This window comes from Micrasema longulum, unplaced genomic scaffold, assembly GCF_059751315.1.
Source record: "Micrasema longulum isolate JH-2025_06_02 unplaced genomic scaffold, ASM5975131v1 h1tg000324l, whole genome shotgun sequence".
NCBI lineage: Eukaryota > Metazoa > Arthropoda > Insecta > Trichoptera > Brachycentridae > Micrasema > Micrasema longulum.
Window position 1 is genome coordinate 80,198 of NW_028277528.1, and position 24,848 is coordinate 105,045.

At 32.6% G+C, this 24,848-nt stretch overlaps 1 protein-coding gene across 2 annotated transcripts in view; it reads right to left on the bottom strand.

Annotated features, from left to right (window-relative positions):
• The window catches only part of LOC148282467 (teneurin-a-like), a 142,429-nt gene that overhangs the window by 53,858 nt on the left and 63,723 nt on the right, over window positions 1-24,848 (bottom strand). For both annotated transcript variants that reach the window (XM_088225035.1, XM_088225034.1), the window contains exon 2: window positions 7,217-7,485. In XM_088225035.1, the coding sequence (XP_088081161.1) occupies window positions 7,217-7,485 (269 nt within the window). The remainder of the gene's footprint in view (window positions 1-7,216; window positions 7,486-24,848) is intronic.

Below are 24,848 nucleotides of genomic sequence, written 5' to 3' on the forward strand. Positions count from 1 at the left end.
CAAAATAATGAAAAAAGGTAGATTAGATGCAAATTTTAAAAGTGGACGAAAGAAAAATTCACACGTAAATGTAAGAGCCTGGTAGGTAGGTTACTAGGCTTTGGGCAATAAATTCTAAAAAAAGATCTGATATAGTTATCTGGTATCCATTATATCAAAAAAATATTATAATTTAACTGTGATTTTTTGTACGATTTTTCTTAGAGAAGGGTACGTCTCGAAACCGGTAGACATATAAAAGTAGGTAAGTTGTTTTATATACAAATATCTTTCGGTAAAGAAATATTTGTTTAAAACAATTATTTTTTGTATTTCTCGTGACGGCGTTTTATCGTATCTGCCTACCCTTACGGATAAAGGCGTGATGGTTTTTTTATTTATAGTAATACAAATATTTTACCGATGTATTATGAATAATTAAAAAATGATCATTTCAAATAAACCGATGGGCGCGTGTAATACTTTCGTTAAATTTATTGTAAAAGTTCCAAGAAGTGGGATTACTTTTGGATCTGTCCTCCTTAAGGACGCGCACACACATACTCACACAAACACACCCTCGTATGCGCTAAGTACAGGCGCCACGCAAACACACACGCAGTGTATACACACCACTCCGGGCGGGAGGGGCGATCGATTATACATTAAGGAGTATTGGTCTGAATTAATAACAGACGCAGCAAACACGCGTTTTATGTGTATCCGATGTTTGAACGCTTCATCCGGTGCGATTCACGTGTTTGCTTAACATGCTTCGTGTGTTAGAGAAGGTTGCTTGCTTATAAGCGATCAGAAAAGCGCTTCAAATGAGGGACTACTTTATGAGGGGTAGCTCACAAAAATCCTTTTTAAATAAAACAATTCAAGGCGGGAAAGCGATATAAAGTACCAAGCTACCTAATATCACTGAACGTTTTATTTTTCTTTCTCTCCTCACAAACTAACTCACATTACGGAAATAAAAGAACTCTTCAACAAATCATTATCAAATAATATATTATTAGATTATTACGGCATGATTTATTTTGTATGGCAGATATTACAATAGTTCAAAAGTGACCAAAACACAGTACAATGGCAATTATGAATGTGGTTAAGAAAAGCCATAATTAGCTATTGACATAGTAGAGAAAAGAAAATAATTATAATATTACTTCATAATGGAGTTCTTTTATCTGTAAAATCACAATAAAAGTAGGTAAGTAGAAATTAATAAGCTAAAGATGCCTTTTAAGAGCAATAACATGTTTTGTTTAGGCTGGAAACTTAGTAAATTCTAATATAAATCGATTTCATAATTTTCTCATTATCGGCGCAAATTTATTATTATAAAACATGAATCATTTGAATTAAATCATTTGAATAAATCCGTAGCACGTGACAACAAAATAAATTGTTTTAATTAAATTAAAAATTTAAAAGCTTCAATTAAATTAATTTAACAATAGAATCACTATGTAACGCGCCCTTGAGGTATTTTATTACGAAAATGGCGCTATATACGTTATCCATAATAATAATAATAATAATAATGAGTTTTCGTGATGCGTATACAAGAAAAATAATTTATATATCTATCATATAAAATGTTTCAACATCAATACTGCTGTTTATGGAAATATGGACGTTATAACTAATTCTTCTTGCTTAACATTAGGTACAAATGAAACTGTCAAAGTGTTTACTGTGATAGTTTTTGAAGCATTGAAAAAAAAAACGACTGAGAATTTGACGAAATATTGATGTAAAACTTGTAAATTCAATAAAGTTAATATAACTGGCATAAATACAATACTTGGCGAAAAGTTCGAAAATATAAATCAACGAAATTAATATTTCAATGCACTATTTTTAAAGGGTTATAGTAAATCGAATCATTCCCAGTTCAGTTAAATAAAATAAAAATTAGTTTGATCAAATATGTTTTTTTCTGTCTGGCTTTAAAACAATAAGTTATTTCGGTTTTTCAAAACGTTATTTTGTTTACGCACTAATAAACAAATTGATATTTGGTTTGGGTAATCTCACTTTTTTTACTCGGATTCAATACTGAATAGATAAACAAATAATAACATTACTTTCGATTACTTACATGTTATCAAACAGAAAACTTTTATATTCAGAATATTATCGTCTGACCAAAAGGCGAAATTTATTTAAATAAGTTCCTAGTGCCTATATAATCAGAAGGAACCAATGAAAATATATGATTTAATTTCTATCTACCCCATTTTATTAAGGGTATTATGTTTATTAAAAAAAAATAAAAACAACAGAATTTATGTGAGTAAATTAGTATTAAAAGTAGTACCTACATCCAGTTAAAGCTTTTCACAAATAAAAATAAAATAGAAGAATGTGTAACACACTAAGGAGAAAATATAAAATATTACACAAGAAACAAAAAATTGAGCACTGCACGAAAGTTGAAAATGAGGAAATAAAGTAGAGAGGAAGTGGGATTTTTACAATTTTTTTTTTTTTTTAGTTTATAGAGTCTTTATTCAATAAAATATACATATTATTACAATATTAATACATTATAAAGAAAACAAAGTATTAAGATATATTTTGTCCCGATAAACTATTCAATAATAGTTTGTCATCGGCTGCTCAGACATTAGTTTTAATTAATAATCAAATAAGAAGAGTACAGACATAATACTGTATACGTATAAAATAATAAACATAAAAATAGTTTAAAAATACTTTTTTTTTTAAGTAAGAAAATAGAGTAAAATAATACAATTAAAATTAAAGAATAGTAATTTACTTAAATATGTTTTAAATATAAGAAAAAAAAATAATAGACACATATATAAATAGTGTGTGCTCATAAATGTAATCAAAACAAGATAAAAAATAAATTAAACAAAGTAAAGTAAATCGAGAAATTCAATTCATATCTACAGAAAAAACAAAATCAGTAAGAAAATTAAAAATACATATTAAAATTAAGATCTAAAAAATGTAAATGAAATATGAAAGTAAGAAAGTAATAAAATAAAAGAAAAGGTTAACCCAAGAAAATAACAAAAATATATTCAATGAGGGATAAAAAAAAATAAAATAATAATAATAATAATAAAAAAAAATAAAAAAAATATATATAAATGTAAAAAAATAATAATAAATAAAAAATATAAAAATTTTTTAAAAATGTATTACATAAATATTACATAAATAATAAATCAATATAGGAACGTTTTATCTACTAACCACTTACGTAATAGAAACTTAATTTTATTTTTACTATGACATGTTTTCATGTCAAGTGGCAACAAATTAAATACTTTTGGAACAATATAACTTGCCAATTCGGAATTCGCTAATGATAAATAACACAAACGTGTGAAAATTATATAAATAACATTAACTTATAAATTTATAATATATTTTTTTAGTAGCAGGTGCCTCATATAAACATATAGATTTTCCAGTATTTTTTTATTGCGAGTACTCCAAACAGGATCTTTTACTAATCCGAATGATTCATATTTTCTTGATGATCATTGGTTATTCATTCGAAAGGAACGGTACATTTGAATGATTTTTGATTAATGGACTACGAATGATATCTTAATTTGGAAAATACGGTGAATGATAGTACATACTTTGATCAATAAATAAATTTGGATCCTATCTCAGACGAATATCAAAAATATAATAAAGAAAAGTATTAATTTCTTTGTTCAGTATTGTTTTCTAAAAATAACGTTTCACATTATACAGTGAAAAGAACGTAAGATTTTTAGTAGGTGTACAATAACTTGTCTCGAGGTTTTAAATGTCAGTTTTGGTTTACAAAGATTTGTGCAAATTAAAAACGTTATTAAAATTAACTAATAATTATTTATTACGATTAAGTACCAGTACCAGCTCCTTAATTAATGCCATACATTTTCATTTAGTGCTTTAAAATATTGTAACAGCGTATTCCATCGCAAGCTTTTAATATGTTTATATTTTAAGCGGGTTAAAGGCTTCAGTCTTATGTAGTGAGCAGTATAACAATTGTCCAATTGAAGTTGGACAATTTAGAAAGGCAAAGGGTTGAAAGAGGTACGAGAAACGAGCGGTTCGTTTTATCTGGAATTCAAAATATCTTGCAATTTTGAGCGTTCTAATGAATTTGTTTTATTGCACAAAGCCTATTAACTGATTCAGTAAACATGAATAAATAAATATTAAATATAAGTATTACATTTGCGTATTTTTATTGAGTACATGATAAACTTATCAAATGAAAATGATAGTTAACATGTCAAGCTAAAGTATTGCAAATTTATTTTATGCGGGTACACTAGGTAATTGGTTCATTTTCCAACCGAGTAACTCAATGAAAAACCTTTTTTTTTTTAAGAAAAGAGAGGTTTTCGGTGTTTATGCTTTACTTCGACAGGAAACTGTAGATTTAATAAAAAAATATGCAACATAAAGGAAAGATAAAAAAAAGTAATTTTTTACATTCTACACAATGTGTTTAAAGATTTCAAATGATATGAATTTTATGTGTACCAATGTAGTGTATGCACTATAAGTTGCGAAAAGTGTATGATGATGGTGAATTTTTCGTACTTAAAAAAATCGAAACGCCATCGCTCAAAAATCACAATATTATTTGAGGGAAATGTTGAAATATTTATCTCTTTTATAAACGTAATTGGGATCATTATTTTGTGAGTAAATTGAGTAACTATTGTGACCCCATTTGCTCAACACAATTTGTGAGTCGCAAGTCTTCATATTAGGATAGGATCATCTTATATAGTGACAGCATGATTTATTAAGGATACGAATAATCATACAATGTATCCGTTTGTTAAAACTGTTAGCCGCGTTTGCAGACCGAAATGTTTTGTAAGAACAAAAAACATTTCAGGGAACATTAGTTGTAACATATCTATCTATATATAAAAAAATGAGGTCCCGTATGTTTGTGGCCGCAAATTTCGAAAAGTAATCGATGGATTGACTAATTTTTTTTACAGAACATTGCATTTTAGCAGAATAGTGTTTCTATTTACTTTTTATTTGGAAATTCCAACGGAAACAGAACATTCTATGCGTTTTAAATTGACTCATAATTTGCCATAGTTAACAAGTACTGAATGACAGTTCTACACAGTGCTGCCATTTTATCTATTTCAGACAAATTTACAATTTTCTTACCTTAAATTCATTCTGGAGTATATTCACAGCAACGCAAATTAAGATATTACATTAAGCAATGTATTTTTTCGGTAAATGTATAGTTGCTAGATTTTTTATTTACTCCCCTAAGAATTAATATAAACAAAGCCATAGCGAGGCGTGGCCGGGTTTAGCTAGTATTATATATTTTTGGCAATATTTGGGTCTTCTGCATTTCAGAATGAATGTATAAATTCCACCTAAAATTGAAGAGGCTAACGTTTTTTACACTCGATTGAACAAATTATTACATGAGAAAAAAAAGTAAATTCGTGAAGGTTCATTATTCATCATTCCCTTTCTGCACCTAATGGTGCATAGGGCACTGCATTGGTACACTAATCGCAGCGTATCTCGATAATTGTTTACATAAAGGTAAGATTGATCAGTCTTATGATTTAGGTGTCAGTTTAGGTACTATAAAATATACCAATGTAAAAACACCTTTCTAAATAAATGTTTTATGTCAACCATGTCAGGAATCGTATCTGAGACCTCTTGCACGGTAGGCAAACGTGCTGACCACTACACTACGAGGCCGACGATAAAAATCAATGCGATATAATATATTTTATTTGCTTTTTTGTACATTACAGTAAAATTTTCATATAAATATACACATTTTTGTTTTAGATATTTAGAAAATTCTGCTTTACTTTATAGACACTTCAAGTTAACTCTGCCCACTGTAATCAAGTGGTAAAGCATCATTAAATATGTCTTAATAAAAATACTAATATTATTGCTAAAGCTTTAAAATAAACAGTTTTTTTTCGGAAGTAAATGAAAATGAGTATATGTAGTGATGATGACATGAAAATGAAATTTCCCTTCAAATAAGGATTTCAAAAAACTTAAATACAATATTTTGAGTGTGTCCAAATGTTTGTAGACAAAATACTGGATTTTGCCATCTTGGGAGTTATTGAGGTTTACAAATGATCACAAAGATGCAGACTTTCAAATTTCCTTCATCTAAATGGTCTCCATTTTTATTGTTATTTTTAAAAATTTCAATAAATTTCTTGGAATTTTCAACCTCTTGATTTATTTTTGTCGTATTTGTACAGATTATCTTTGCATAACTCTAAGTTAATTTGTTTTATTGTTTAATAATCTTGGACGAGTGCTCTTGACCTGATGGCTACATCGAGGTGAAAATCTTGTAAATCGAGTGGGAATTAGTCCGTTTGGTTAGTATCTTCGCCAGGTTGGATTCCCAGCAAGATTGACGGGATATGTTTTTCTAATTTTAAGTCTACTGAAGGGTAAGAGTGATCATCTTTAAAAAAAGTAGTATATTAATATAAAAACAAACCATAACGTTTTTTTAAATTTTTTTATATTTTATTTGTTTATTTTTCCATACATATATTATTATGACTTCAGCGTCTGAGCGTGGGCCATTCCTTTTTGAATTATTAAAAAGTTCATAGAATATAAATATGGGATAACATGACCATGAAAAGAAAAGAAAAGATAAAGAAAAGAAAAACCAAACTTATATATGCTGCTATTACGAAAACATGATTTATTTACAGTATGCCTTTTTTTTTTTTTTTTTTAAGACTAAATCTATCTATTCCGTCTATGCTAATCCAACCAGTGATTTGATGTTTTGTAGTTCCTTAGTTAGAAGATTGAAGGATCTTGGACTAACTTGTAAGGAGTGCCTCTGTGCGAACTGTTTCCCCGTAAGGGTAGGCAGAGAGGATAGAATGCCACATCACTCTATCCTTGCATACAGATCTCGTTTCCTCTACATTCATACATCTTCTCATGCACGCGCGCCGATTATTCCAATCATTCGCCTGAGAGATCGCATTTCGACAGCATTCAGCCTACTTTCATCCCTGTTTTTCCAAGTCCATACTTTGCTCCCATACATCAAGGTCGGGACCAGGACTCCATTGTGAACGGCTAATTTTGCCTCTTGCGACAAACGTTTATTTGCCAAGATATGAATTTGTTTTTATTAAGTTTTGTATTTGTTTTTTGTAAATGTATGCAAAAAATAGTTTACCTGCAAAATAGGCCAGCATGGAGGCCAGCACCACGGCGACAAGGATCATGGCGATGGAGAAGCACTTCCAAGAGCAGCGGTGTTGGCAGCGTTTGTCGATGTGGAAACGGGAGGGCGAGTAGGGGGCGCAGTGCGCGGGGGCGGCGCCCCGCCCGCGCGGCGGGAAGCCGCCCATGCCCAGGGCGCCGCCCCCGGCGGAGCTCATGGTGCCCATGGTGCCCATGCCGCCCATCCCGCCCATGTTCCCCTGCAGCTGAGATGGCGTCAGTCTGAAACAAGCGTGTTAAAATTAGTCAATTTAACTCACAACCTGCTTCCACTGTCCACAAGAGAAAATGATAAACAGGTACAGTCTACTCAAATCTTTAATAACTTCTTGATTTGCGTGTAAGACTAAGTTTTCATTAAAATAATAATTCTAGTGTGCGTACTGACACAAACTAAATTAGTATGTTCACTTGGTTCACCGACAGGCACTAACACATTAACATAGGCGAAGCATTAACTCTTTAAATACTGTGGTAAATCATTTCTTTGCGCGCGGTGATGTAACATCGTGTTACCACAAGCAAAAGATGGATTATTCTAAATTTCAGACATCTGAAAAAAAACAAGAAGACATACTGTTTAATAATTCCTTTTCCGTAATTTATATAAATAAACATATATTTCAGCCCTGTTATTGCAAAATTAATTAAAAATCATAAATACGCCCGTCATCTTACATGTGTGCATCCCCCATCACTGTCAATAACCGACTGAATCTGTTTCACACAAACACCGGAAATAGAAAAAGATGAGTTATATCTTCGTGCTCTCTCTCATATATATTTATAGTTGTATTGAAGTCACATTCATTATTTGTGTAGTAAGGCTAAATATTTTTTGTACTAAAATCTAGCATAGTTTTACTTTCCGAATTCTGTGTGAAAATGTTCATTTGAAGATTAGAAAAAAAACAACTTTATCATTAAAAAAATAAGATATATATTTTAAGTCTTGTATTGTGTATAGACTAGTGTGACATCAAAGCCACACAATAGTTAATCATTCAAAATACCTGTAGTCGCAATATAAACATACGTCTACATTAGAAATGAGAGATATTAAACTAATTTAAAGTCTTTAATCCTAAATTTTAGTTACACGATCTTGATTTTGCTACAGTTCTGTATTATCAGAAACATAGCTGTATTATATTTAGTTATGTATTAATTTTTATTATATATTTTGAAAATTGAGTGTGTCATAATATTAATAATGTTTTTTTTTTCACACTATAACTGGGGTACCCGTGCCGAGGACACTTATCTATATCTATATATGTATTGATTTAGTATGTGAGAGTCCGACTTAACCCGGAACTTTCTAGCAACTCTAGACAGAAAAATTTAATAATTGTGCAATAGTGGAATTGCGTATTGCGTTTTAATAAATAAATTGTTTTGAACCAATTCCGTTAGTAATATGATTTAAAAAATCTATCCATTATACCGTCTGATTTTTTTTTTACACAACGCATACATTGCAAAAAAAGTAATCATTATTTGTATGATGAAAATAATATATTGGTTTTATTTGAATCTACTCAGAGCCAATAAATGCAAAAAATTTCAACCACGAAATATCAATTTATGGTTTTCGATTCTCGTTTCAAATAATGTCGATGGTATTCAATTCTTGATTGCGATTGTGGACAACAATAAAGCCATCGAACACTGTTGGAAAAGGCGAAGTTTTGTATTTCATTTTGTCCGATCCGAATGCATTACCATCCCGTTCGCACGTTCGCCCGCTCGATCCGGGAACCGCTACCCGATGCCATCCGAATACAGTTTTTAATAAATACGCTCATATTTCGAACATAATATAGATTTATGCAAAACGTTCCATGATTTGTTTTTTAATCCGCACAAACGCCTCGAGCGGGGTCTACCCAGTTTTCCCCTCGCAGGAAGCATCAGCTACATAGGTTCGGATCAGCAACCCCCGTGGTGAACTTTGAAAGTAGATGGAATTTTAAATCGCACACTGCATTATTAGCCTCCTCATTCGTCATACACCCCTGGCAATATTTTGTATCAAAGCCCCCTTTCGTCAGTCGAGTTTGTCAATTTGTGACATTGGATGTTTGGTCATGTTCTGGATGTGACATCTTCATATTTACCCGTTTCTATTCGGCTAAACACAATCAAAAGTCTTTTTGTGATATTTTCTCTACACATTTATTTATTCGAAGGGTGGTAAGTTAGTCGAAGATCATAAGCTCCTCCATCCCTAATAACGTTATGCAAATAATAAAAAAAAATATCGAAAATTACTTTTCACCCAATGCAGGAAAAACTTTGAAGAAAAGAAAACGATTATAAATTTTATTTTTTCTCCTTTATTTATTTAATTACAGCCAATTATACTGCACATACATATGATTCGTTCTTTTTAAAAAACATGCTAAAAAAAAGGTTCGCATTAGATTAATAAGGTTCAGCAATTAGTCCATAAAAACTTAGCAAACAAAGACAACTGTAACATTTAACTAAAATAACACTAACAAAGTGAAGAAATAAAATTATAATATTTACAAACAAAACCGATTATTCCATTATCTCACAACCTTATGAAAATTTGATTAAAATTATTTATTGACAACTCTTGATGGAATTCCATTGTAATGATGTAATAACTTATATTTACAAATAAGTTACAAATTAAAAATACTTGGTACACTTCCACTTATTTTTTGACCAATTAGCGCTTTCACCCTCTAAACATTATGCAGTGGAAAGATAATTTATATAAAACTAAATATTATCTTAAGTGTAGGTACATTTAAAAATAAGTTGAAAGATATACAATACGTATATTAATGAAACAGAGTAGGACAAATTATTGAAACTTGTGTTGGCGGTGTACTGTAAGAGAGGATTCTCTTCTATAAAAATATTTATTGTTTTATTACAATGTACAGGGTCCAACTAAGGGGACTAATAAGGGTGAGTTTTTGAATTCTATCTGCTGATTTATTAAAATTCTATCGCTATTATTTTTTATCCTATTTAATTCAAAAATTTCTAATTTATTTAACTTCGGACTATTATGTCCTGCATGTAATTAGTAAGTTATTTGTAAATATAAGTTATTATATACCTTATGAATACATTTTATATACACGAAAAAAATAGAAATAATCCATGAAATTTATTATTTATCTACTTAAATATGTATATACTTACACAAAAAAATAATACATTTACAGTTTGATGACATAATTTCGAAAAATGCCAATACGTCAGTTTGTTTACGTTTTAAAGTTTTCTCGCAATAATTTATTTTATTTTATTCAGAAAACATACAGTCATACATAATAAGTATAAAAACAACATTTTTTTAACATAAAAAGACCAATTAAGCTTTCATAAATTATGCAAAAAATATAAACATTAAATGTGACAAAAAAATAAATAAATAAGAATTTCAAGTGAGAAAAGAATAATTGTTAACATTTGCGTTTTCCATGGAGGTAATAAATTAAAATAAATAAAAATACCGAATGTGCACTCCGAGCCATCCACGCACACACATGAATGCACATATAAAACACAAATAATATCTCAAATAATCGACCCCATGAAGAAATTTTCTGTACAAATGCAACGTGCAGTTAAAAAATAAACTCGACAAAACGAAAAAAAAATAGTTGCCCGAAAAGATTCAGTAAACTAATTCTGAAAAAGCCACAAGTAAATAGGGTTAGTACTCACTTTGCAAATAATGTTCAAAGCTCGTTGAGAAGGGGTTAATTAATTTAAACCACATTTATCTCATCAATACCGGATTACGAATTGAGTACACTGTTGTGCAACGAATTTGTTTACTAGGGTTACATAAATTGCAGGTAGTAACGTAGGTACATATTACGAAACAGAACAAATTAGTTGCATTCGCGGTATGAAATACACGTTGACATTATCAGCTCCTGCATCCGACACATGAATTGTCGGGTAGAACAAGAGTGATGTATTCTGTAGGTACTGCGCTCAATCTGCACCGGATTATTGTCTGAATGGGTTATCATATAATATACCCACAACAAGCACTATGCCTCTACTACTATAATACACACCCTGTTCGTATAACATAGGCCTCGGGCTTTTGTCATTTAAAGTTGAGCGGTACAGGAAAACTTGGTTGGGGAGAATGATTCAATTTGGCAGATACTGCAGGGCACAGCGTCCGCCATTAGTCGATGTGACTTGGCAAAAATTATAAAGGCGAGCTTTTAAATACGGGAAATTAATTTAACCACAGTTAAGTTATCGGATTATGTACGGCGGTGGTGCCATTTACATTTTGATGAATCAGCGATGTGACAAGAACATCTCGTTATTGACTGAATAAGCAAGTTTATACATTTAAGATAAATTTACCTTATCTATAGGTATATAAAACGATGTAACGAGAGCAGATTACAAACAAATTATGCACATAATATGTAATAATCCTTAATCAATTATTAAAACAAGAATAAGAAACTCACATCCATGTGTACATATTACATAGCATTTACAATAAATAAACGTATTACAACAGAGATGAAGAACATTTTAGAGAACGTAATAAAGAAGTCTATGCACCTACAGGGCTTATGACCTGTCATTGGCTGGTTTAAGTGGCCACTTTACACACTGTGTAACATTCACCTTTCTGCCCATATTTGAGCATCTGTATTCCTTGAATTCTTTCATCTGTTGATGTTTGTGAAGTTAAAGAGCCATAACCTTTATTTATGCGGGTGAGATTCATCTAATTGAATTATTTACCTACAATTTTTAAATATTTTCAATTTCTATACTTCTTCATGCACCAGGTGAATTTAACAACAGGCGTTGCCTAGTATGTAGGTGAAATAATTCAATTAGATGAATCTCACCTGCATGATAAAGGTTTCAGCTCCTTTATTTTACAAAAGTCAACAGATGGAAGAGTTGAGGAAACTTGGATGTTTAAATATGAACAGAATGGTGAATATTACACAGTGTGTAAAATGGCCACTTAAACCAGCCAATGACAGGTCATAAGCCCTGTAGATGCCTAGACTTGTATATGACCTTCTCAAATATGTTATTCATCTCTGTTGTAATATGTTAATGTTAACAGCTCCCCAGGGAGTTGAATCCAGTCCTTGTCTACAAAAGTTTGGACAAACTTAAAATATTGTTGATTCACATTAAACAATAGAAATAGACCTATCATATAGTCAAAAATCTCACGACAAAAACTGCGGGGACCATACAATCTGTCCTTCTCAATGTGTTACCCTGACCAAAAAATCTAAGATAAAATATCTGGGAATAATAATCGACCAAAATATTAAATGGAAAGAACAAATAGATTCAATGTGCAAAAGACTAAGAAAATTGTTTAAAAGCTTAGATCTATCTTATCGACGGATCAATTGAAGACAGTTTGTTATGCTCTAGTACAGTCAATCATTCAATATGCAATAGTTGGATGGGGAGGGGCTTTTAACGCTCATCTTAGACCCTTAAATGTTCTACAGAAAAAAAATATTAAAATAATAATATATAAACCACCCTTCTTCTCAACTACCGAACTTTTCAAGGAATTCAATGTTTTGACGAGAGTGGAGGATATCTACGGAAAGTGTTGTATGCTCCAGGTGCATAAGGAGAGCCTCCCATCAGATCATATTACAGGAAGGTTAAGAACAGGATGCCTCGCTCTACAGAGAATTAAAACTACCACGGCCAAACATCATTATACTTATAGAGGACGGAAGCCTTTCAATAATTTACCACAAAATCTACGTCAAGAAATAAATTACGGAAAATTTAAGGATAAATCAAAGAAAAGCTTCCTGAAATAATTAACATTAACCGTATTTTGAAAATTAAGATGTATAAATTTTGTGTTTTTAATTATTTTTTTATTAGTGTTAAATTTTCTCAATTTTTTAATTTGTTTAATTTTTTATTTATTGTATTATTTTGTTTTGCATTTTTTGTTTCTTTTTTATATTATTTTGTAAACTTGCCAAACACAAGAGCCAGACTCTTTTGTGGCAAGTTCAACCTAAAGTGTTCCATTTTTTTATTACATGTATTTTTTTTTTATGCTAATATAGTTTTTTATATTTACAAAAAAAAAAAGCACAATTATCCTTGTTTTCGCTTCCAAAATATGAAATATCTATAAGTAGCCCGCTTCGATAACCCCACACTATTTGGAATCGCTTCTAACGCAAAATGGTGGAAAGGCGGCGGGGAGGAAGACCGGGGTGTGTGACTCTCATTTCCATAATAACTTCCCAAGTTTTACAATGGCCGCTGATTGGTTGCTGCTGTCAACATAATACTCCTCATCAGTGCTCTCCGTTACATCGGCATACCAACGCATTCACACACCTTCATATTATATAAGTATGTGTACGAGAGTAGATATTATTTAATATTGATCCAAACAACTTCCAAAGAGCTGGCGACATAAGTTTAATATTTCGGAAGAAATTTGCTGACTAGATACGAAAAAAACTTTTATGGAAGTATTTGGCCATCAAAATTATTATCAGATTTGAAATGTTTTAAGATATTATTATGATTTATGAAGGTACTGAATCTTTTTCATGTGTTATTATTTACTGTAGTACGCGCCTATAACAATAAAATACCATATCAATGATGTTTTAAGTAATCCCTTAGTAGTTTTTCAGTAAATTAAACTTTTTATGATTATTTTTAAGTGTGAAAATATTTGTACACTCGAACCTCGTTTTACGCGGTTTCAAAACGCAGTTCAAACAATAATTTAACAATACGTAATAGTAATATAAAAAACGATCCATCGAACGACGGATGCTCGGTGTATTTATTTATTTATTTATTTAACTTTTTGTACATAATGTTATTTGTACATTGGCGGGCTTATTGCCAAATGGCAATTTCTTCCAACCAACCAATGTATGTCTAAGAGACAGAATACGAAATGAAGAAATAAGTCGTCGAACCCCCGGAGTCGTGGATATTATGGATCGTACAGTAAAAACCAAACGGCAGTAGTCAGGATACTTGGCGAGGCAAAATGATGGCAGGTGGACACCAATAATAATAATAATGTGGAGACCATGGGCAAACAAATGAGATGTCGGAAGGCCACAAAAAAGATGGGTCGACAGCATTGCCTCGATAGTCGGTAAAACATGAATGATAAAAACGCGTGATAAGAAGGAGTGGAGACGTTTAGAAAAGGCCCTTATCCAGCAGTGGAGACAACTAGGCTGAAGAAGAAGAAGAATAGTAATGTAATTGTGCTTTTCTTTATTGGAATGCTCTATATCACTCTTTTACTTACTTGGTGTATGAAACATTATATTTGAAACATTTAAGTTTGTTAGTAAAAAAATATCGATGCAAGTTCATTGTAATTTATTATAGAAATAAAAGACGGGTGAAACTTTAATCCACAAATTCGTATCCAGTATGGATACTCCAAATTTGTGGATTAAAGTATCACTCGTCTTTTATTTTTTTAATAAATAATATTTGAAAGTGATAGTGAATTATCTTAGCTACATTTTTTTATAGAATCTTGTTGTCATATTGTATAATTTAAAACAATTAAGGCACAATAAATAGTAAACAATTTTATTTTTTTGATATCCTGAATGGTTTTTATACAAAGAAACTTGTCAATCATTGTTATTTATTTAGTATGATAAATTTTTTATCATGGTACTGTGTATGTAGATCGTTTCCCCGGTGTAGAAAGTAGTTCCATTGTAGTAAAAAGGACTGAAAACCGCATGTTATATGTTTTTAGAAAAGGAAGATGTTTCTTATAAAAACAGGCGCGTGTATTATTAATGGAAATAATTATAATCATGGTGGCTTTAGTTTACAAAAGATTACGAAGATTTCGATGTGCAACTGCAGACGCCCAGTTTTGCACTCACTAAATAACACCAGTGATTGTAATGGCTACGACGGTGCATCTAAAAAATAACTAGGGACAACGCCAATGGAACGACAGAGCTCAAGCAACAATTTATTTGATTAAACTTTCATTGTATCGTTATTGAAAGTAATTGAGGCGGATTCATCGGACAGTGGACACGCTGCGCTGGAACAGACTCGTAGACTGGAACCGAGGGTATTTGGACACTCATCCTTTTGCGGTAGGATTGATCTCCTTAATTGAATTTGCCGAACGTGACGCAACGACACCAATTGACTAAGTGAATTTCTCAAGTATACGATTGCTGAAAAAATATCCAGATGTCCCTTAATCAGAAAGGTTTAACAAAACGTAAATGAAAGAGCAAACAAAATAATAAATCTTTGACAAACACTTAAAAAGAAAGTATGATATCTTTAATATTATAATTCGTCGATGTAGGTTATCTCTTCAGTGTCATAAAATGTTTATTTCAATATGAATATTGATAGTTTGTTAATGCTGGTATCGCTCGGACATGGTTCACGTTAAGTGCAACTTTATTAACATTTTATTGATAAAGGTTAGATTTATATAAATGTCGGGTGAACAGAAAAGAGCATGAAAATATTTGTAAATGGAGTTTCGATGTAGAACTAACCATTTAGAATTTGAACAAATGAATAAATTACTTTATAGTGTTTCCAAAAGAAAAGCCAGAGGCTGGAATAAAGTCGTAAAAAAATAATGTTGCAGAGAGAGCCTTTTAGTTTTTCGAAAACAAATAAGTATCCCGGTACTTCAATCGATAAGTTTTTTCCACTTTATGCAATTAACGGGAGTTCACCCTCGAGAGGGGATGATAAATTTGATTTACGAGGAAAACAAGTATAGCTTCCCATCCCATATCCGACTGCCTTCCTTACCGCCATAGTTCATCCGAGAGTGCAAAACTTTGCCTTAGTTATAATATATTTATTCGTTTCGCGAGGCTCTAAGCGATTCATATAGCTCCGACTTCTAACTCTTAATTTAGTGTTATGCTTCCTGCGCCTCGAGTGCGTTCTACTCTCTCGTGTTGCTACTACTATTTACTGCCACTGTCTACTGTCGCTGTCTGCGACTACTCTCCAGGCTTCCTTCTTCAAGCAATCAAGCGTCGTTTGTATTTTCTTATCTCCGCTCGTTCTGACGGAGGCGGAACTTTTAAAGCGTGGCGTTAGCGTCTTAGTTATTTACTTAGGACAAATATATGCGAGATAATTCCGAAAAAAAAACATTCGTTATTAATCTCATCGATACCGAAGATACACACCAAGATCAACAACGTACCCCTCTTCTCGGGTTTGTAAATAGATAGAAAACTTTCTCTAATTTCCTTCCCAAAATTACACAAACCCCAATAAAAGGCGCGTATGTACATAAAATACAAATGTCCGCGTTAAAACTTCCTTTCCGTATACAGCATGACGTGAAAACATAATAGGCGGGGAAAACTAACTTGGAACAGACCGAACGGGAAGCGGGCTACGGTTATGAGACGATGATACCTTCTCTGGTGGAAGTTTCTCGAAGGAAAATCCGAAAAAATGTATATGAAAAAAGCGGGGGTAAACGAAACTTTTTTTATTAGATCTTCCAGGGTGGGCAGTGGCGGTCGGGGGAGGGAAGGGGGTGCTCGGTGCGTGGGATGATACAGTAGTAATGAGCTCGCTGGAGCCGAGATTTGTAACGGAAGCGGCCAATGAGCGAGTAGGGAAATTCCAGGCGCCAGACTTTCCCTCCAGCGAGGACTCGGCTGCGTGTCATCACTTATTCAAGTTCTCTCGGTCATGCGGGTGGCGGGTGGCGGGTGGCGGGTAGTAGGAGGCGGCGCTCCTTGCTCCCTCAGTGTTGTTTTGACATTAATCTGTTCGTGTTAATACTATAATGACAGCTCTATCTGGAAAGTTACATATTCATACATGCGTTTAGACTTCATGAATAAATTTCCTATTCAAATGACGACGATAATGACGATGTTCCATAATAGGAAAATGAACGATTCGGGGGTTTGATGGAATTTAATTGTTCAAAACTGTTACAATCGTTACAATATGTCATTTCTAATTTACTCCAAATTGCTTTTGTGATAAAAGAGCAATTTTAATTATAAATTATAGTCGTAGGACGAGTAGTACGGAAGGTATAAGGGTCGGGCCGGATGTGGTGACGGTACTCCTAGAGTAGTCATTACGTCTGTGTCTAAACAGCCATCTACATACATAGCGCGGAGCACCGACTGCTCGATGAACGGAACGTGTCTTCAGCGGGGCGCAAAATAAACAATGCTCAAAAAGATCGAGTCATTCGTGCCGAGGAAGGTAATGTTTTCGCATTAAACAAATTTGTACGGCCGAGTATCCCTTTGTTATCAAACGTAGCGTTTATTGGGCGGAATAATGAGTCGATACCCTTACCGCATGGTCCTCCGGCGGTTATTACGAGTGCGCGGACAATGAAACCCCGAAAAATTAACATCCCGAGTGGAAGAGAGGACGCGGACGGTGGGTCTGACTGCGCGAGATAACGTTAACACCGCCATTTTGGAACACAAAGGTACGTACGTGTACGTGCGTCGAGCTTCACACGTAATGTTTACTTTATAGTCCACTGTGTGGCTCCATTGTGCGAGGGGCTAAAATCGTTACATTTTCCGTCTATCGATACGGAATGAGCCACTCGATGCTTTCTACGTTTCTTCACCAAGAAATAACGGAAGAATCTGACATGACATCGAATAACGCAGTCAATGACAAAAATAAACACACGAATCGATCGATTCGATTGAAGATAACGATCTTCCCACAAGTTATTTTGAAATAGGGGTGTAAGTTGTAGCGTGGGTGCCTTGTGTTCATGTTTAGTGATGCATGACGGAGGACAGGCCACAATAAGGCAAGGGACTGCGCCTGGTACTGGACTCGGCCCGAGGGCTTTTAGTGCCCTGTCACCGTAATTACTTTTGATTGCACCTGAACTATATAGAGCCCTCATTACTTCTAGCCTAGCTGCATTTTGCCGTTCCCAGGCCGTTCACGAAACATTATGTTTTTACTTTTGAGGCTAATGGCAAATAATTGGATACCTCAGCGTAAGACAGATGAGTCGAATATTTTCGTAATGTTTGGTCCCAGTCATTATTCTAGAAAACATAAAGATGGTCACATATTTACTGTCGTGATGTCATACAATCACACTTATGATCGCAATTAGTATTATGACGTTGGCCCATTACATTTTGTTCACAATCCTAGTAAAATAATTAAAATGTTTATGTTTCGAATACTTGTACCTTTATAAAAGAAATTCAAGAACATTACAAATGTGGAATACGAAACTCAACTCTAATTGAAAATTAAAATACAATTATATAAACAACTTAATTTTACCTACCTAAACTTTTGGATTTGAGAAAAAACAAAATATTTTTTTATTTTAATTCTTTTACTTTTAAGCCTTTACAGAAAATAAAAACTACGTAAATAACATATACAAAATAAAAACTAACAGTGGGGATAATAAACAATAACGGTGGGAAAAAATATAAACAATACCCTTAAAACTTTCTTCTGTTCCCAAGTTCGCCCGCACCTATAGTATTCCTCTGTTATCTGGTCTCCATATAATGGTGTTCACATCAAAAATATTGAATCAGTTCAACATCGATTTTAAAGAAAGACAGGCTGGAGGTTGTGCTTATCCAGAGACCAATATACTTATCATGAGTTAGAAACTAGCTTAAATATATCTTCTCTTCTAGACCGTCGAAATAAATCCGACCTTCTAGTCCTATATAAAATTCTTAACTCACTATTTGATGCGCCTGAACTACTGAGCTCAATAAAATTAAATATCCCAACTAGAAACCCCAGACAAAACTTAATTTATATAACCATAGAACAAACTATAGTTTTTTTTTACATTTTTTTTTTTTGCACCACAACAGGCCAGGAGGCCTAATTACAGTGGTGAATTACATCACAGAGCACCCAGGCTTGAGAAAAATCACTTTTTTTTTTTTTGTGTTCTCACCGGGAATCGAACCCGAAACCTCCCGTGCGTGAGTCAAGCGTCTTGACCACTACACCACGGAGGCCGCCAATGTCATTCCCATTCGCCAATTTTCATTCCCCCTATGCCCAGAATTCTTAGGCCTGACAACAAACATACCAGTCTTGATTTCTTTGATAACAAGTGATCTTCTTTCATTATATCACATAGTCAAATTCAATTATAAACAACTTTTTCCCGCTTCCACTCCCACCAAGTCTACTATATATTATTGTGTCTTTCTACTTTTTTTTATAATAATTTTCTATGTACACATTTGTCCTTAAAAATGCACATTGGGCGTATATATATATAAATAAATAAATATTATCTAAATAGTAAAATGTAAAAAAACGTAGGCTTTAATTAATTAGCTATAAACACAATATATAAATTTTAAAAAATATTTTCTTTTGAATCAATCAATTTGATGTGTATAGTGGTAAATGATAATGATCGTAAAAATTCATAAACAAAAAAAAAGTAATACATGTCATTTCACAAAGTGAAAAATGTTTTTGATATTAAACATAATTTATTGTATTATTCACACAATCGATATCACTTCTTTAACTCTTGTGTGGCTGTGATGTCACACTGGTCGGCATAGAACACAAGACTTGATATATCTCTCTTATTTAAAAAAATGATGAATTCGTATTTTTTGTAATCTTTAAATGGACATTTTCACACCGGATTTGGATAGTAAATTTTGTACAACTATGCTGGATGTTAATACAAAAAAATATTTATCCTCGCTACGCGAAAAAAGAGTGTCCGCTAATTCAGCAACACATATGTATAAGAAAGAGCACGAAGATAGAACTCATCACAAGGAATACAGGAACGCTGTTCTATGGCAGGTGTTAGTGTGAAAGAGACAAAAACAAAAGTAAGTAAAGTGTAAAATAGATTCAGATATCAGTCGGTTGATAACAGTGGTGGGAAACGCACGCGCGTAATCTGAGCGGCGTATTTATGATTATCAATTTATTTTACTATAACAGGGCTAAATTATATGTTTATTTGCACAAATAATGGAAAAGGGATTATTAAACAGTATGTTTCCATGTTTTTTTTTTTTTCAATTTTTGAACTTTAAATTATTCCGTCTTTTACTAGTGGTAACACGATGTTACATCACCGCGCGCAAAGGGATTATTTATCACAGTATTTTAAGAGTTAATGTATTAGAATGAAAACTTATTGAAATAATGAAGTTCGGATTAGTTTTCTGTTCGATGAAACATTATCTGAGCCATCGTAACTGCATAGCTGAGCGTCAGTAGGTAGTCAGTAGTTATGTCCTCCTATTGGCTCCGATGCGATTTACGAGATTTATGTTCGCGACCCCATTTACTGTTATCTGATAAATGATAAATCAATAAGCTTCCGACTTTTATCTCTTCTTTTCTTTTCCACCTACAATATGTGCCAAATAACACGGACGAATGTCGCAGGGCGAGTAATATTTGATTCGCATGCGGTTTAATGACCCGAAAGGGCCGTTGGTCGCCATAATGGCTATTGACGCGCACGACGTGAATATGCAGACCATATTTACGCTAACCCGCTTAAACTAGCTAGATACATTAAAATAACAAATACTAGTAATTAATCAGACATTCAAATTGAAATTATCACACCGAAAATAACATGGAATAACTTGTACCGTGTCTGAACGGAACATCATCATCATACCCATGTCCATACCAAATGGTGCATAGGGCACTGAATTCGTACACTTAATGCAGCGTATATCGATCGTCCATGACATGATATATTGCAGTGACAGTACATTCCTCTACATGCCTGAAACCGTTTTGACACCTCGTTGCGTAGCGGTTGGCACGTTTATTTATTTATTTTATTTATTTTAACACTTATATACATGTACAGTTTACATACATATGCATAAAGGCGGGTACGATATTACAGTAAAGAATTTTTTTCTCCCTATCTGCTATATAAGCATTTCAATTTGAGAAAATCAGTGGTATATGAGCATATTGTCGGTAAATTATAATATTAACACTATAAAACAAAACAGTAATGTACATATATATTTTAAAAAAATAAAAAATTGAGTAAATATATACACTATACTATGAAGAGAGAAGGGGGTAAAGGGGGAAGGAAAGAAAATGGAAAAACTTAAATATTTAGGAAGAGACAAGAGAGAAAGAAAGGGTGTATCTGACATAAGTGGGTAGATTATTCCACACGTTGCATAGTGGTTGGCACGTTTGCCTACCATGCTTAAGATCCCCGGTTCGATTCCTGACAAAGTTGTCATAAAATATATTATAGATTTAAAAAGTGGTTTTACACTAGAATGTTTCAATGCCCTTGGACTGTGACTTGAAGAGTAAAACTGATAACCTTGACCTTTGGAGTATGAATACATAGCCATACGCATTATTAGATGCTGATAAAGGAATAATAATGTAATTTGTAAATATGTAATCTGTCTGGTAGTGTAAAACAGCATTAATCGAAATTATTCCTGGCCGATTACCTTTGTTTCCTATCCTTCTATTAACCCATCCTTATGGTACCTACATGGTACCCACATGGTACCTACTAGTGGACCACATGGTGACGATATCTACCTACTGTCTACAAAAGATTCTCTTCGGACATCTATCTCCTTTTGTTAACCATGGAGTTGATACAGTGCTTTATTTATTTAGTTTTTTATTGCTTAGTTCTTGGCATGAACACTTCACAAACTTACTACTATGCTCTATTTTTTATGAATTTATTGATATCATTCTAACTTTGCTAGAATTCCACTCGTCCATGCGCTTTGTAGCTGCACGATGATTGGTTATCTAGCTTTCATATACCAACTTAAAAATACCTAAATTTTATAAATGGGGTCTAGAATTCCAATCGTCTATGCGCTTAGTAGCTGCAAGACGTGTTGTAATCTTACTCCTTTTTATAATTCAAATTATTTTTTTTTTTTTTAGTATCATTAATACACTAAATTTATTTGTCAATTTTTAAAATGTGTAAATGGGGGCTAAATTTCTAACTGTCTATGCGCTCTGTAGCTGCAAGACGTCCTGTAATCTAGCTCCTATCTGTTATAATTTTTTATTGATCTTAATTGAAAACGAGGAACTAGAATCCCAACCGTCCATGCGCTCTGTAGCTGCAAGACGTACTGGGATATTTATTAATTGTACAGCGCCCTTGAGGTGATTTTCACAAAAATGGCGCTATATAAATTATCCAACTATATATATATATATATATATATCTCATCATCAATATATAAGGTTTACAAATATAGAGCATTTGGATTTGAAACAAAATAAACAAAATTTTGACATTACAAGACATTGCATTGAATTCTCGGAATCGTCGCGCGTCGTTTTGAAAGTTAATATAATAAATCGTTAAAATTCACAGAAAACTTTTATCATTCAGTGCACCAATATTGAAGAACATACTTTTGGCATTAAATGTAGGTCCATTCCCGTGCTCCTTTCCTCGATTCAAATAATCCAACTTTGTACGAAATTGAATGATATTAGTTTTTCATTATACAGTCAGCTTTTCGTTAACACTGGAAACTGTCAGCCGATATTGATAAAAAGGAAAAAAGATGCTTTATTTATATGTACGTGTAATGCCAACAAAAAAATAACGCATTTCATCACAACATTTATTCATTTATCAATACATTTAAATTGCATCGGTAAAATGGCACTTCAAACTGTTTGTTCAAAAAATAGGCCCAATTTTAGAGTATATAATATATATCGAGGCTATACTGACAGAATGCAATAAGTCAAAAGTCTTTATATATTTCAAATATTTTTAAATATAAATTTAAGATGTTGATTTCAAATTTAATTCTATGCCTAGAATTTAATGTTATGCATTTACAGGTCATAAGCCCTGTAAATGCCTAGACTTGCATATTCCCTTTTTAAAAATGTTTTCCTTCTCTGTTGAAATTAATTTAGAAATTTGGGTGTGTTAATCGAATGATTCTTATTTACAATAACAAGACGCCTAGTCATTTTTAAATAAGATATGAATAAAATAATGAAAAAACGATTTGAAATAAACTAAATATGGGCACAAATAAACATATATATACAATACGTGATAGAAATATTATTATCTTTTGGATTTAAAAAGAAATATTATTGTTCGAACACAAAGGGGTTGAAATATTGAATGGGAGAATGCAATATCAAAGCAGTAGAATGTATGTAAAGCATTGTACGTCGCGTTGACTGTTGATTACAGGAATAAATGCAATTCAAAAATCAATATCTAGGAAACACATTTCCAATAGGAAAATGCACGGTCCGATTGTTTTCCAGGAAAATCTTCGCCATGTACAAGCGAGCTACGAAGCGCAGCCATTATATAACATTCTAATCGCATACAGGGAACAAATCGATAGCAATCAGGGAGTTGGAATGTTTGTATTCGGTGTCGACACAGTCATTTAGCAACGCAAAGTTTTCCATACCCTTTGCTGCAATTTAAATTTACCGAATTTTCGCTAGATTATATTTGGCGATAGAAATTCATTCCGAATTATTAGTCGATGAAATACTTGAAATACCAAAAATGATTTCTTACGCGTGGTAAAAATTCAATCAATTAATACTACGGAGAAGTTTCTCTAAAACGTATGAAAAAAATCATGAAAACGATTTTAATAAAAACGAACTACTTTAAATGACGTCGCAAGTTCTTCTAAATCAACCAATGATAGAGTGTTGTGAAATATTTCCGGTTTCCGGGAAGCCAAATCACCAATCAGGATAAACACCGACGAATACTAGTGACGCCACGCGCGGAGTAATTATTAAATTACAAAACTTAACAATGATAATACGATTCACAGAAAAAAAATATCTTAGTTTGATAGTCTATTAACAAATAAGTATCAATTCTATTGGCTCATTTACTCTTTGTTTATTTTTATAAGCGCTTTTTATAGACACTTATATTTATTTAAAATAATAAATTTATGAAAGCTCGTTTAAATATGAGAAGAATGCGTTTTTGATACTTTAGAATCTTTTAAATCGGTTTGTGGTCCTGTGACTAGTGTCTCGGAATCACGGATCAAAGATCCGTGGCTCGAATCCCACTCTACCCCAACTTAATTTCCATTTTTAATAGTGAGTTATTTACAACTCGTTAAAAATTGCCCTAAAAATGTAATATTTGGGTAAATCATAAGAACGTTAATATTTCTTTTAAAAAAAAGATAATGGTTTTAGTATGGTAAAAAGTTGTTTAAAATTTTTTCAATGGCGTGCATTCAACCACCTTAAAATGGTTCCCTGTTGGATAATAAAACAGTCTTAGATAGCTTTGTTTGTTTGTTGTAAAAATGTGACACCAGTAAAATCAGTTCAAATATGATTGTAGGTTTATCTGTATGAGCGCAAAACGTCCGGATTAAAATTCAAAATGTTATATCTTGTTATGCCCGCTCACCTGGGGTGCTATTCTAAACCACTCTCGTGGAACGAGAAAACTGTTTTTCTCGTGTATTTTGTATGTAAATACTCGAGACAATACGGCCACGAGAGCGTTTGGAATACCA